Source organism: Aegilops tauschii, chromosome 3 (assembly GCF_002575655.3).
Source record: "Aegilops tauschii subsp. strangulata cultivar AL8/78 chromosome 3, Aet v6.0, whole genome shotgun sequence".
NCBI lineage: Eukaryota > Viridiplantae > Streptophyta > Magnoliopsida > Poales > Poaceae > Aegilops > Aegilops tauschii.
Genome location: NC_053037.3, coordinates 45,490,651 through 45,504,921, shown reverse-complemented (window position 1 = coordinate 45,504,921; position 14,271 = coordinate 45,490,651). Strand labels below are relative to the sequence as shown.

At 45.1% G+C, this 14,271-nt stretch overlaps 1 protein-coding gene across 1 annotated transcript; it reads left to right on the top strand.

The window, feature by feature from the left end:
- The first annotated feature begins 369 nt into the window (after positions 1 to 369).
- LOC109769424 (receptor like protein kinase S.2-like) lies at positions 370 to 13,224 on the top strand. Its single transcript, XM_045234627.2, has 21 exons — positions 370 to 509; positions 832 to 961; positions 3,225 to 3,486; positions 3,600 to 3,828; positions 4,735 to 4,885; positions 4,988 to 5,194; positions 8,251 to 8,332; positions 8,469 to 8,584; positions 8,701 to 8,956; positions 9,072 to 9,297; positions 9,409 to 9,559; positions 9,653 to 10,366; positions 10,598 to 10,618; positions 10,724 to 10,785; positions 10,860 to 10,914; positions 11,046 to 11,085; positions 11,210 to 11,541; positions 11,647 to 11,781; positions 11,912 to 12,060; positions 12,197 to 12,265; positions 12,834 to 13,224. Exons 2-21 carry the CDS (start codon positions 833 to 835, stop codon positions 12,886 to 12,888), a joined length of 3,441 nt encoding a protein of 1,146 aa, XP_045090562.1. The 5' UTR covers positions 370 to 509; position 832; the 3' UTR covers positions 12,889 to 13,224.
- Positions 13,225 to 14,271: the final 1,047 nt, after the last annotated feature.

The window sequence follows — 14,271 nt, the reverse complement described above, 5'->3', positions numbered from 1 at the left end:
ATATGGACTTTGCACCATCTGTATCTAGCTTAGGATGGAGTAGCTAAAGATGCTTCAAGTATTAAAATGTCATATGTAATACTCCCTCCGTTCGAAAAAGTTTGTCCTGCTAGATACACCCATTTGAGAAAAAAGTTTGGGACAAGTTTTTTTCGGACGGAGGGAGTACGCAAGTAGCATCAGGAAGCTTAGCAATCGATTTCTAGCTCTTAGTCAACTATTCTAACTTGATACCTCTTCGCTGGAGCATGAGAACGCGGAACAATGTGCAATGTATTCTATAGATAAGAGGAAAAAGGACCATAGACTTTAAAGTAGCAAAGGGATCTGGCCGTTTGGTTAAAGAAAGAAACGGCGGTCTTGCCACTTGCCGTTTGGCTCAACTCTTCTGCCCCTTGTTAAAGGGTTGGCCAAGCCCAAGCTGCTCAATCACTCGTATCCCGTCTCATTCCAGCCAGCCGGTAGCTTCATCTGCATACCCCTTGCTGTTCTCTTTCTCCAGCTCTCAGGTAAGTGCCTTCGCCTTTGCAATGCAACCGTTAGCCATTTTCAGGTCTGATAAGTTGCAGATGGTAGAATATCTGAAAAAGAGTCTATTCACTTGTGTTCAATTGGCACAAATATTCATTGCTTATTAGCAACTTGCTTCATCTATAGTAGTATAGTGGTTTCTTCACAAAGTACCATGCGTTTCCCTTTTTATGAGCAACAACTTTTGTCCACCTACAGTTGCAAAAGATCCAGCCGCAGCATAGTTTGCAAGTCTTACTTTTTCGAGACAAGAGAAAATATATACCTGTTCTCATGCAGGAGTTTTTTGCTTCCTGGTAGCATGGAGGCCAAGCTACAATGCACTGGTGACGAGCCAAGTAAAATACCGTACCAGTTGCTAAAGCAGATTACAAATGATTTCGATAAGGAACGAATACTTGGGAGTGGTTCATACGGAACAGTTTACAAGGTATGGATAAAACCATGTTTTCTTCTCTCAGCTTTTCATGGCTGCGCACTGTCATTAAACTAGATCTAGATCACCACCACAAGGAGTGGATCATAGCGCCGCCGTCCGGGCACCGCCCTCGCGGAAGTCCAGCACCACGCCGCCGCGATCCACCTCACAGCAGAGAGCCTCACGGCCGGTCGGAACCGCCTCATGGCCCAATATGCCGACCAGTCGACCACCAGACAGGGGCCGCCACCCCGATTAAGGGCGCTACAGCCCAGCAGCCGAGCGCCCACCGCCGCGCCGGATGGCCGCCGTCCCCATGAGCACGACGAACTGCCGACATGAGCGCCAGATCGAGGCACTGAGCACGAATCCCTCGTGCGTCGGACCGCCCCTTGAACCGTCGTGCTGGATCTCCCTGTCGCGTCGCCACCAGATCCACCGCCCGGGGCCGTCGCCCTGGCTTCCGCTGCCGTCCCATAAGTATGCCGCGCCGGCCAGGGCGACGCGACACAGCAGAACTCCAGAAGGAGCTCGTCCTGCCGCTGCCGTCCGCCCTGCCGGCCTCATCCAGCAGCGGCCAGGGTCGGAGAGAGAAGGGAAGGGACGGGGCGGCGGCGGCTGCTGCGTTCGCTCGCCGTGGAGAGCTACGTGAGTGCCTTTTCAGAATCGGGACGTCTCCACTGCCAACGTTTTTTTTTTAAACCAGGCAAAAGACTTCCCATTTCATTGATTAAGAAGAAGTGAGAATTGCACGATTTATTAACGGAAAACCGGGCTAAAACCGATACAACCCAACCCATAAAATGGGCGCCGCCGACCAACCTGGCTAACATGCCAACAGATGGCCACACACGCGAACCACCGACAGCTCCGACTCGACGATGAGCTTCGCAAGGGGAATATGCAGGACTTGCGCCGACCGTGCCCTCCGCAAACGACCACTGAAAGCCTGTCATCGTCACAACTCACCACCTAGACTCGTTCCACGCAGCTCCGACTTCAAAGCAACCAAGCAACCACATAAAAGCACCTCGGACACGCCGGGAAGATCCGACTACCGAAGCCCGAGCTCCACCCGCCACCATCATCGTTGCCAAACAGAAATTAGCGCCCCTAAAAACGGTCGTCTCAGCAAACCATGCGGCGAAGATGCCGCCATCCACCAGTCTTCAGGTTGTAGCCGGCTCCGAGACGATGCCTCCAAGGAGGAAGAAGACGTGAGGTCGCCTTCATCGCCTCGCCTTCATCGCCCGATCCCGCGGATCTAAGGTTTCCCTCCGGAGCCAAGGCCGCAGCGAGAGGGGAGGGGCACCACACAACAGTGACGCTTCCAAGGAAGAGCACGATGCCCGCGGTCGTCGCCGTCGCCGGATCCAGCAAGGCCGAAGAAAGGATTTCTCCCAGTGACGCCCTACCAACAACTCCCCGTACCGGTTGGCTGCAAACCATCACCCACCAACCACCGCAGAGCACCAAGGGGGAGCACCTCCCGACCGCGCCCACCCCTGTTGCTGAAGCCGACGCCAAGCTAGTCGCGGGATCCCTCGATCCGCCACGCCCAGGCACGCACCGCCCCCCTGGCCGAAGCTGCCACCACCAGATCCGGGCCGCCGCCCGGCAACTGTAGCCCTCCACCGCAGATGCGTGGAGTCCCCATCACCACACCGGATCTGGAACGAGCCTGGGACGACCCAAGGTCGCCAAGTCCAGCAGCCACCGCCCGGGTCGCGGAGGAGCCACCACGAAGCACTGGACCACCTCGCCATCATAGGGGACGGCCTCGCCGACAGACGAAGCACGCCACATGCAAGCACGCGCCGCCGCACGCAGCCATGCCAAGTCGCCTCAGCACCCGCCGGAGCAGCACCTAAGGTCAGCCCACGAGCCAAGGCCGGCCACCGCGGTGAGCAACTCCGCCACACGCAACCACCGAGAGGGCCACGCCCCTGCGCCACGCACGCGCGCGAACCAGATCCCACCGCCGCCGACCGCCCACGGGCTTTGCCCGGAGACGTGCGGCGGCGGCGGCGGCGAGGGGGGAGGAGGGGAGGGGGGCGGCTGCGGCTGCGGGTAGGGTTTCTGACCGAGCCGCCCTGGGAGCGACGCAGGTGTGTGTGGGGGGGGGGGGGGTGTTGTACTGCTGCCAACGCTTTTGTCTTAATGTCAAAAAGATGTAGTACTATGCTCAAGATAACCTAATTAATATCTAACAAAATAATTGTGTCCACTACTAGCACAACAATGATGCTGAATATTAACAAGAGATGTCGGACAGGGTGTGTATGAAAATGGCGGAGAGATTGCCGTGAAGATACTAAATAACATTCCAGTTGGATTAGATGATACAAAGTTTCTCAAAGAGTTCAACAATCTTAGGGGGCTTAAGCATCAAAATATTGTGGAGTTAGTGGGCTTCTGTAATGAATCAGTGGAAGGACCTGCTATGTTCGAAGGGAAACAAGTTACTGCTGTAAGTCTGCGTACGGCGCTTTGCTTCGAGTATGTATCCAATGGTAGCCTTCACAAGTATATCTCTGGTAATTAAGTTGGCCCACTCTATCGCAGGAGAATTAAATTTTTTTTAGCTCATGAACGTCTATGTTTTCGATTTGCATTTTTTGAGCATATTTTTTTCCTTGCTTTGTTGCAGATCAAAAAACGGGACTTAACTGGCACACACGTTACAGAATAATCAAAGGGATATGTGAGGGTCTAAAATATCTTCGTGAGGGACTGGGGTATCCTGTAATGCACTTTGACTTGAAACCGGATAATATATTGCTAGATAATAAAATGATGCCCAAAATCGCTGATTTTGGCTTGTCAAAGCTCTTCGGTGAAGAAAACACAACAAGGGCGATGAGTGCTGTCGGTACACTGTAAGTATTCTATTTGGCAGTTGGGTCTAGGTCATTGTAGAAGTTTGACCTGAGCTTGGTGTGTTTCAGTTCTTTTACTCTGAGAAGGTTTAGTCATATTATGAAAAATATCGACATTTCAATTTTCAAATAACTATATGAGTTTAATTTTCAACATGAATCCATCTTTTTGTATCATCCGATTTCACAACTTGGGAAGCTTTATTGTTTGACCCATCTTTTAAGGCCTTGTATAATGCAAAGTGTATAAGGGAGGTGCTTATAGAAATAAATCAGGCTTTTTCTAAGCACATGTGCTTATTTGTACAGGACAGATCCTGAATTAGGCGTCTCTCCTATAGAAATAGGCACCGGTGCTTCAGAAAAACATGATTTATTTTTCTAAGCACCTAGCATTGTACAAGGCCTAAGCCACAGGGAGTCATGGATGCCCCGTGCAGCACAATCTCACAGTATAGAAAACTTAAGACCTGCCCATAAGCCCTTGTCTCACCACCTTTCTCCTTCCTCGCTAGTTTGCAAAAAATGATTCCTTTCATATAATAAAACAATAAATATTGTATAAGTGAGGTCAAAATTAACATATAAACAAAAACTATTTCCTCCACCTATTTTATATATATATATATATATATGTGTGTGTGTGTGTGTGTGTGTGTGTGTGTGTGTGTGTGTGTGTGTGTGTGTTTCCATCGCAATGCATGAATATGATCTCCAGTTTGATTTACTTTATATATTTGCTTTAGAATTCAGAAATGCTTTTCTAAAAGAGAAGAATTGATCCCATGGTACATTATCCCATTTGCCACGCTTCATTATGTGTTTCCATCGCAATGCATGAAATCTTGGTATCTATTTTGTGTTTCTACCCAGTAAGCAACACTTTTTACCATACTTGGCATGCAGCGGATATTGGCCACCGGAATACATAAAGTGTCAAATAATATCAGGCGAGTTTGACATATTTAGTTTGGGCGTTATCATTGTAAAGATAATGACCGGACATCAAGGCTACAATTCTACTGTTGAGATGATGACCCGGAAATCTGTTACGCTGGTAAGAATGCATGTTCTTTGTATATGTCAACTACAACATCAACAGTGTGTTATGTGAACCATTGCGTGCTTTGTCATTCTAACTTTAGTTCCAATGTTGCAGGTACAAGAAAGTTGGAAGAAGAAGCTACGTGAAACAGTGAGTCCCACGTCACTCGAAGTATACTGCAACCAGGTGAAAAGATGCATTGAGATAGCATTACATTGCTTGAAGCCAAACCGACAAGAAAGGCCTACTATACAGGATATTGTTTCTAGTTTGAACGAGACCGAAACAATGATAGGTGACCAATGGATGCAGAATGAACAGGTGCCATCACTCACGACACATATGACATTTCGGTTTGTCAGAAATTACCTTATATATTACTAGGTTTCTACAACTCATAGTGTAATGGGTATGAGTTAGTAATTGAAGCTCCTTAAATAGTTACCTTTTGGTAATATATGAGAGGTGCCCCAAAGAATAGCTGATTTTTTTTGTTCACCACTTAAGTTGGAAAAAATGTCATTTGAATCTGGTATATATTTTCCCATCTAGTTAGGTCCATCCGAAAGATGCACGCGTTTTGCACAAATTAATCCCCAATTCGTAGCTTCCCAGTTCCAACGCCTTTGTTCCATGTAAGTACGAACCAAATAGAAGCAGAAATTAATAACGAGAGATCTCCAAACTATCAGAACCTAGTTGTACATTTGGAGTTAGGATTGCGAATGTGTCTGCCGTGCTGGCAACACATCATCCTATTTTCTAGTGTGGACATTGCTAAGGAAATGTTTACTTAACAGACATGCCGGAGACACGACCACAGACAGAGAAATAGATTAACAGAGTAGAAGGCGAAGAGTCAGTTTTGGTGGTGGGGTTTGAGAGTAGATTGGAGGGAATCATTTTCGATGATAGAAGGGTCACATCTCAACCTCTACATTCATCACGCCGTGTTGTTTGAGACGTTGATGTCAAAATTTGCTGACAAATAGCAACAAATGTGACTTTGCATTGACGGGGAAAACCGCCAGCGCGAGTGCGATAGTATATGCTAACAAACCAGCGCAACCTCAATAACAATACCACAACAGTTAAAATGGTCCTGATGCTTATGAGGTGAACATGGAGATGCACTGAACAATTGAAGACGGGATTTACCATTTTCGAAGTTCAAATGAAGTTGAAGTAGTTCTTTATTGTACTTCCTCGACTTATCACCGGACCGCTTAGTGCGGATGGTGTTATGGGCTCGACGGCCTTGCCTTGGTCTTGGCCTCGAAGAGGAAGCACTTCGAGGGCGCCCCACCACTCGAATTGGGATATTTTTTTAAAAAAAAAGAGGCTTACCTCCGGCCTTTGCATCAATCGATGCATGCAGTCATATTATTAAAATCAAAACAATGTCTTAAGTTCCATGAAAACTCAAAGTCTGAGCAAGAAAGATAAACAAATCTGTAAAACGTCACACCGTGTGAGAAAGTGCCACATCCGGCTTAAAAAACAGGCTACGATGCTTATACACCTAGCCTATTATTAGCTCGCCATCCAAATCGGCTGAGGGTAGCCCGTGCTATCGTCTTCCATCGGCTGCACCCAATAACCATAATCTTCCTGTAGTCCGTATGAGTGAGTAACGACCACATATGGATCCAGGTTGTAGCTCTGTAGATAACCTGCAAAAAATTAGTGAATTTTGTCCCATTAAAAGTCATATCATTTCGAGTGTTCCATATAGCCCATAATAGTGCACATATCCCTATCCGAATATGTTTAGCTGTGTGTATGTCTACTTCATTAAGCCATGTCCCAAATAACGTGTTTATACTCATTGGAGGATTAATGTTAAAAGCTATATGAATGGATCGCCATAACAGTTTTGCAAGTGGACATTCGAAAAAAAGGTGTTTAATTGTCTCGTTTTGATCAAAAAACATCTAAATTGACCGACCCAATTCCTTTTCATCAGATTATCTTTGGCCAAGATGACTCCTTTGTGAACAAACCACATAAAGATCTTGATGCGGAGTGAAACTTTAATCTTTCATATGTGCAACGACCTCGACAATGGCCCGGAACCAATTAAGGCCAAATGCATGGATTTGACAGAGAATACTCCATTCGTAGTTAACTTCCAACTAATTGTATCCGGTTGATCTGAAAGTTGAACATCCATCAACCTACATACCAGGTGTAACCAAGCATTCCAATGTTCCCCTACAAGAGATCTCCTAAATTGGATATTAAGTGGTACTGAGTTTAATACTGTGACGACATAATCTTCCTTACGTTGCACAATATTATATAGAGAGGGGTATTGTAAGGCAGGGGCGTCTCCCCTAGCCAAGTGTCCTCCCAGAACCTAGTAGAAGTACCACTACCAATTAGGAACTTCACCCGCCGGAAGAAAGTTACTTTTGTCTTTGTTAACCCTTTCCAAAAGGGTGAGTCTGTTGATCTTGCATTCACCTGAGCCAAAGTCTTAGTATGTAGGTATTTATTCCGCAAGATTTGTACCCACATGCCTTCGGTCTCCGTCGATAATCTGTATAACAATTTGCTAAGCAAACATCTATTCTTTACCTCTAATTTCTCGATCCCTAACCCGCCCTGGTCTTTGGGTTTACACATAATATCCCATCTAGCCAATCTATATTTCTTCTTGGCCTCGTCGCTTTGCCAGAAGAAACGGGATCTGTATTGCTTGCTGTTATTGGGTGCGGGCAGAGGTGGGGAAGGTTCTATTGGCCTGCTTGATAACTGAAATACTCAACCCAAACCAAATTGCCAACCTATTTCACCATCAAACCATTTGCCCATTTGAACCAATCCAATTGACACCCACAACCCGAACACAGCTCACCCAGCCTGTTTCAGACCAAGCCATTAGCCAGCCTAGTTGGTCGGTCAAATATATATGGACCACACATGTATTGTGGCCACGTACCTGTATGGAGCATTTCCTACCCTTAAATTTTTGGCTCTTTTGTTTGCTTGATATATAGGAAAATGCTCAATATAACCTAGGCCCATGTAAACTCACTTTTTGAAACTTCGCAAAAAGTAAGTTTTGAGTAGAAACTTACCCATGTAAATTTCATGAAACCAATGACCATATATAACCTATGTGAAAGTAAGAAAATGACCGTTTAAGTTTCCCCTTTTGTACCGTAGCTTTCTCATTTTCTAATTTTTCACACAGATCGCAAATAGTCATAACTTTTTATGAAAGTTTACATGAGTAAGTTTCTACCGAATTCCTATGTACATGATTATTTTCGTAGTTTTTCAATACTTAGAAATATAATTTCCACCAAGTTTGCAAAAGGGAGCTCACATGGACACGGATCCTGAAAATTCTCTCTTGATATATACTGTAGTTCTATCAAGACAGTGGTGAGAATTCGCCCATTCTTATAAGAAAGAACAACAGCATCACGATCAAGTCCAGATCTTCTTCAGGTTAGTGCTATCTATCCTATCTTTAATTAACTAGGATACTCAATCGGTTGCACTAGCTTCACACGAGTAGATTCTCTACTTACAACTATCGAAATTACAAGGGACAGTGATGCTAGTATTTTCTACACTTACACAGGCAACTTTCGGTATGCGGAGCCAAGGGCAATGCCTTTCAGTTTACTAAAAGTCGTTACAAGCGATTTCTCTCGAGAGGAATTAATTGGCCGGGGTGGCTATGGAGGTGTTTACAAGGTATGAGTATGATCATCATTTACATTAACAGATATACCCAGATAATGTCGTCACGCCTCTGGTCAAATTAAGACCCAGTTGTACTAATAAGTTAAACTTGTCGAGTTAATTAATAGGGAGTCTATGGGGATGGACAAATTGCTGTGAAGCTCTATACTTTAAAAGGAATAGATAATAAGCAGTTCCAGAATGCAATTGAAGTCCACAAGAAGTTCCATCATGAAAATGTCGCGCAATTAGTTGGCTACTGCTACGAGACAGAAGAAGTGGTTATACCGTTCAACGGAAAGCATGTAGTGGTTGGTTTGGATATACACATGGCAATCTGCTTGGAGTATTTCCCAAATGGATCCCTTAATCGGTACATCTCAGGTATATATGACACCGCCAACATGCAAACAAAATGTGCGTTCGTGATTGATTTGCCTGTCAACTGTACGGAAACAAAATAAATTCTTTTGGATGCAATCTCTGTTTATTTTTACAGATGTGAAATCCGGACTGGACTGGTGTATGCGCTACCAAATAATTAAGGGCTTATGTGATGGTTTAAGATACCTCCATGAGGGTTTGGAGAGTCCTGTTATTCACATGAACCTAAAACCTAGCAATATATTGATGGATGAGAAACTGACACCTAAAATAGGCGATTTTGGTCTAGCAAGATTCGGTGCAGGAAAGAGCGACAGGACAATGGATATGAGTGGAGCACGGTGAGCTAAATGGCCTGGCCTAAGTTGTGAACTCTATTTAAATGGTCAATAAATTTTGCTTTACACTGAGTCACTGACAATAACTGTAATATTTCTTATCTGGCTACACAGTGAATACATGCCGCCGGAATTCATTGAAAAACAAGTAATATCAAAAAAGCATGACATATACAGCTTAGGCGTTATAATCATAAAGCTGATGACAGGGGTGAAAATGTATTTGAAATGTTACGATATGTCTTCCGAGAAGTTTATTGAGCTGGTAAGTATATGTTGTGTACATAGACATTTCTTCTGCCGATCAACATTAAATGTGTCAATTATGTTGTTGCATCAATTCCATGGCATTTTGTAGACGCTTGAAAATTGGAGGGAGAGGCTGCAGAAAACAGTGGATGCTACATTAATTGAAGGATATTGTGAACAAGTTAAGAAATGCTTGGATATAGCGTTGACCTGTCTGGCGAGTAACAGACGCAGAAGGCCTACCATCGGGGATATCGTACATACACTGAACGAAACAGAAACCTTGATTCCGCAAGTGGAAATTATCTTGGACTCGGAGCTGCTTGATTCAGAAGACTCTGATCAGCTTCTTCATGTTCATCCCTCAGAGCTCTACTTTCTCCCAGCCATGTCATCGGTAGAAGTACCAAGAAAGAAGGTGGCCATGATCTCCTCCTGCTCAGTGCAGTTAAATAACAAGGGAGATGACCGCGTTGCGTTCATGCTTGTGGCAAAAAGCCCCAAGAGGTACTTGACAAAGAAGCCACTATGTGGCATTGTGCCTCCAGGATCCACCTACACCCTCACTCTCACAATGCTCAAGCAGCAGCCACTTCCATCGGGCATTGACGGCGAGTTCTTCACACTGTATAGCCTTGCGGTGAATGAATATGACCTCCAGGACGAGGATGTTGAGAAAGATTCGATCTCCGTCAAGTACAACAACTTCTTTGAGAAAACTAAAGAGAAAGCTGGTGCTGACCAAGAGGTAGTGCAAGAGATGACGTTGAAGGTTCTCTGTTGTCAACATCAAGAAGATGATCATGTGACATCATCATCTGAGGTAATTTATCTACTCCCTCCGTTCCTAAATATAAGTCTTTTTATAGATTGATGTTGTACTACTCTAGTCTGTCTAGGTTGATACACGCGCATGATACTACTATTACCTGTGAAAGCTGGATCCTGTACGTGCATCTGTGGTCCGTCTGTCATTGTTTATTTCATTTTCCATTAATTTTTGTTGTTTTCTTTCCTTGGCTTGCGCGTGATCTGTGATTGATGTGGCTGGCAGCCCACTCGGCCGACAACTGAGGTAGGGATTTTCTTTTCCGGCCTTTTGATCGGTCTTGTGTTGGGGTTTTTGTGTTCCATATGTAAATTGAATGGGTTTTCTGGTGGACTTGAATGTTAATTTCAGGTCATAACCACGTCTGATGCTCAGCAAGTTTCCTCCATAGATGTGCACCCAACCGAGCCATGGTGAGTGCTAGCTACTTAATCTCTTGTAATTTCATCTGTCAGCCATTTGCTCACGAAATATAATTAATGTGCAGGATTATTACGACCAATAATGTGGGGAGCCTTCGTTCTTGGAACTACAAGACAATGGTACGTACATGGGGTGACTCAATCATATATGCAGTACGCGCGCAATAGCTAGAACTAGCAGTGGTCGATCAGATATTCATTCTCAATGTTACGTACTGATTCATGTATTATGTATCCCATCCCATGCGCAGGCAACGTTGAACTCGATTCAAGATGTCACAGATGAACCAGGCATGGATTTGCTTAATTAATTAATTAATCCGGTTCAAACAAGATTGATGGCTTACCCACGCATGGTATAATTCGTTGCTTGCACATGCATCACCATGCTTAATTAGATCATTCGTATATGCAGTTCATGTGGCTAAATTTATTGCACGGGAGAGCTGGCTCGTCGTCGGTGATTGCAACGGGGGTATTCATGTGTACAACTACGTTGAAAGCAAAGACGTAGCGAGCTTTGATGCTCACGATAGTTGCATCACAACCTTGGCTGTGCATCCAACAGATTCATTTGTGCTGTCATCATCTGATGATGATGATCACTTGATTAAGCTTTGGGATTGGAGCAAGGATTGGGAATGCACACGGACATTTCAGGGGCACATTGACAGAGTGATGCAAGTAAAGTTTAACCCAGAGGACAAGGACAGTTTCGCTAGTGCTTCTAGGGATGGCACGGTCAAGGTTGGATATGATTCTTATTATTTATATTAATGTTTCCTTTAATTAAATTTGTCGGTGCCTTTATTTTTATATGCACTCACAGTAAGTGGCATTGATAATTGACAGATCTGGAGTATAAGTTCTGATGAAATCGTCACGTTGAAATTGGATGGGTGTGTGGAAAACCTTCTTTGTATTGATTACTTTACACGCAATAAGAAGCAGCATCTGATTGTGGGCTGTAAGGACAGGATCGCACAGGTGCCTTCTTTTTCCTAGCCACATATGTGCACTCTTAACAGAAGAACACACTCAATTAATCCTAACTGCCATAAACCATGTACGATTGTTCAATGCCTTTCCTCTCTCTTTTCCCCTGTTGTTGAATCAGATCTGGAAACTGGGAATGGGTCAATGTGTTGATAAGCTAGAAGGGCATGTGGACCATGTCAGTGCCGCCAATTTGCACCCTGAGCTTCCAATGTTAATTACAGGTTCACTTGATGGGACCGTACGCATATGGAACTCCACTACCTACAAGTACGTACTACTTCAATTCTTCTCCCTTTAGTTGCATAGATGTATATAGCTCTATTTTCCACGTGTAAGACGATCTCTTGCTAGTATTTTTGAGTTTCTTACTAATTAGTAGTGCATGGCCTCCTTAACATTACAGGCTTGAGAACATAATTGGTTTCAATCTCGGTGCAGTTTATGCTGTTGGATGTATAAAGGGCTCAAGAAGGTAAGAGGCAGTGAAGTTCTTGTCCTTTATCTATGTTACTAATTAGGAATTGATGGGTGATGTGGTATGTATGTTTTCTGAAAGGTGTCAGTGAAAAGAGAAACAGACTAAACTGGGTAACTTTTTTAAGTTCAATCTACAAAACTTAACAAGTAGCTAGGCATGCATCATTACTCCCTTTTCTATTTTGCAATATATGTCTGCTACAGATTTCTGTTTTCCATATATCCTGACGCATCTGAACTTAACACCTACTCCCTCCGTTCGGAATTACTTGTCGCAGAAATGGATGTATCTAGACGTATTTTAATTCTAGATACATCCATTTCCGAGACAAGTAATTCCGAACGGAGGGAGTATGTGTTGATACAACTACCTTCCCATGTGGTACGTGTTTCATATTAATCATGTTTGATGATCTTAACAACTTTGCTCATCTTGTAATAAACTGTCAGATACTTCTTCACGAGTTTGTGCCATACTCAATATATCATATTTTCTTAAGTATATGCCAAGATATTTAAATTAATTGAGTGTAACTGAAGGACATACTGATTGATTTGTGTAGGATTGTGGCTGGGTGTCACCAAGGAATAGCAACGATGGAACTTTCTTCACCTTGAAGATTATGTTGGTAAATATTAGAAGTGGAACACACACATTTAAAGAGTGTTGGATCTTTGTTAAATAATCTGAATTATATTTTTTCTCTTTCTAAGTGAAAACAATAAGTGAGTTAACACTGCAAACATATTAAAGAAAATGTATACAAGCTTTTACCCCCGCGGGGTACATGAAGCTACCAATTCAGATATGGAATTCAGAGTAAGATTCTCTTTTTGCTCTGTGGAAGATTAGCTTCGGTTCATCTTTGAAAGCTTTCCTACATCTGTAATTTCTTTGAAGATATGATAAATTATGGTGATCCATGAGGCAAGAGTGATGATTTTCATGGAAAATGGCTTGTCGGTTGCTTGCTTTAGAGTTTGGATATTATCTATGGTGTTACTTCCCAAACTGATGTCAGGGCATAAATATGGCCAGCAAACTTACAGTGAACGAAGAGATTGTCTGTTGTTTCCAATAAAGGGTTTCCCCCGCTTTATATTATAAAGCAAACATCCAATACATCCAGCTCACTGGGGCCGCAGCACAGACAAGCCCAAAAGGAAAAACAAGAAAAAGCAAGAGAAATAAATGCCGACACCGGCAAATCAACAAAGAAAGAAGACCGGCGACCGCTGCACCCTCCGAAGAAGTACCACCACGCTCCCAGCATCCCGAAGCGCCGCGCACCAAGCAACACCTTCAAGAAGGGATGCGACGACGCCGTCGCTGTTGCCCGAACAAGTTCTAGGGTTTCCCCTGGTGCGCGGGGGATAGCGGGGAAGGGATATACCCGACGCCCCTCAGGAAGGTCCGACGGCGCCCGCAGGACTTACCACGTCGGTACCGGACAAGCCGATAGGGATTTCTCCCGATCCGCAACCACCACCACCCCAGGTACTACGAAATGCACCACCCCATCAGCATGTGCAACCACGGGTACCAGACCACCCTCGCCACCTCTCTGGAGCTGCCAACACGAAACCTGGAGAGGGAAAGGAGACATCGACCACGGGAGCGACCACAACTCGATCGGAGGGAGGGGACAGCCTCCACCGCCGCAGCGGAGCCGACCGCTGTCACCACGCTGCAACTCATCGACCGACGAAGTCCTCACCGCCAGCAGACCGCCGTCACCTCACCACCACCAGGGAGCGACGCCACCAAACGCCGAACCACCAGCCCGCCCAACCTAGATGGGGCCCAAATGGGCCCACATCTGGGCTGGGCGGGCGCCGTAGCCACTAGCGCCGCCCCACAGCCAACCGCACCGTCGCGTCGAGAGCCACCGTCATGGCACCACCGCCGCCAGGCCAAACCGACGCCGGCTGAAGGGCACCGCCGCCAACCACCACCGCCCGAGCAGGAGGGGCGCGCGCGGGGAAGGGCAGGCCCGCAGC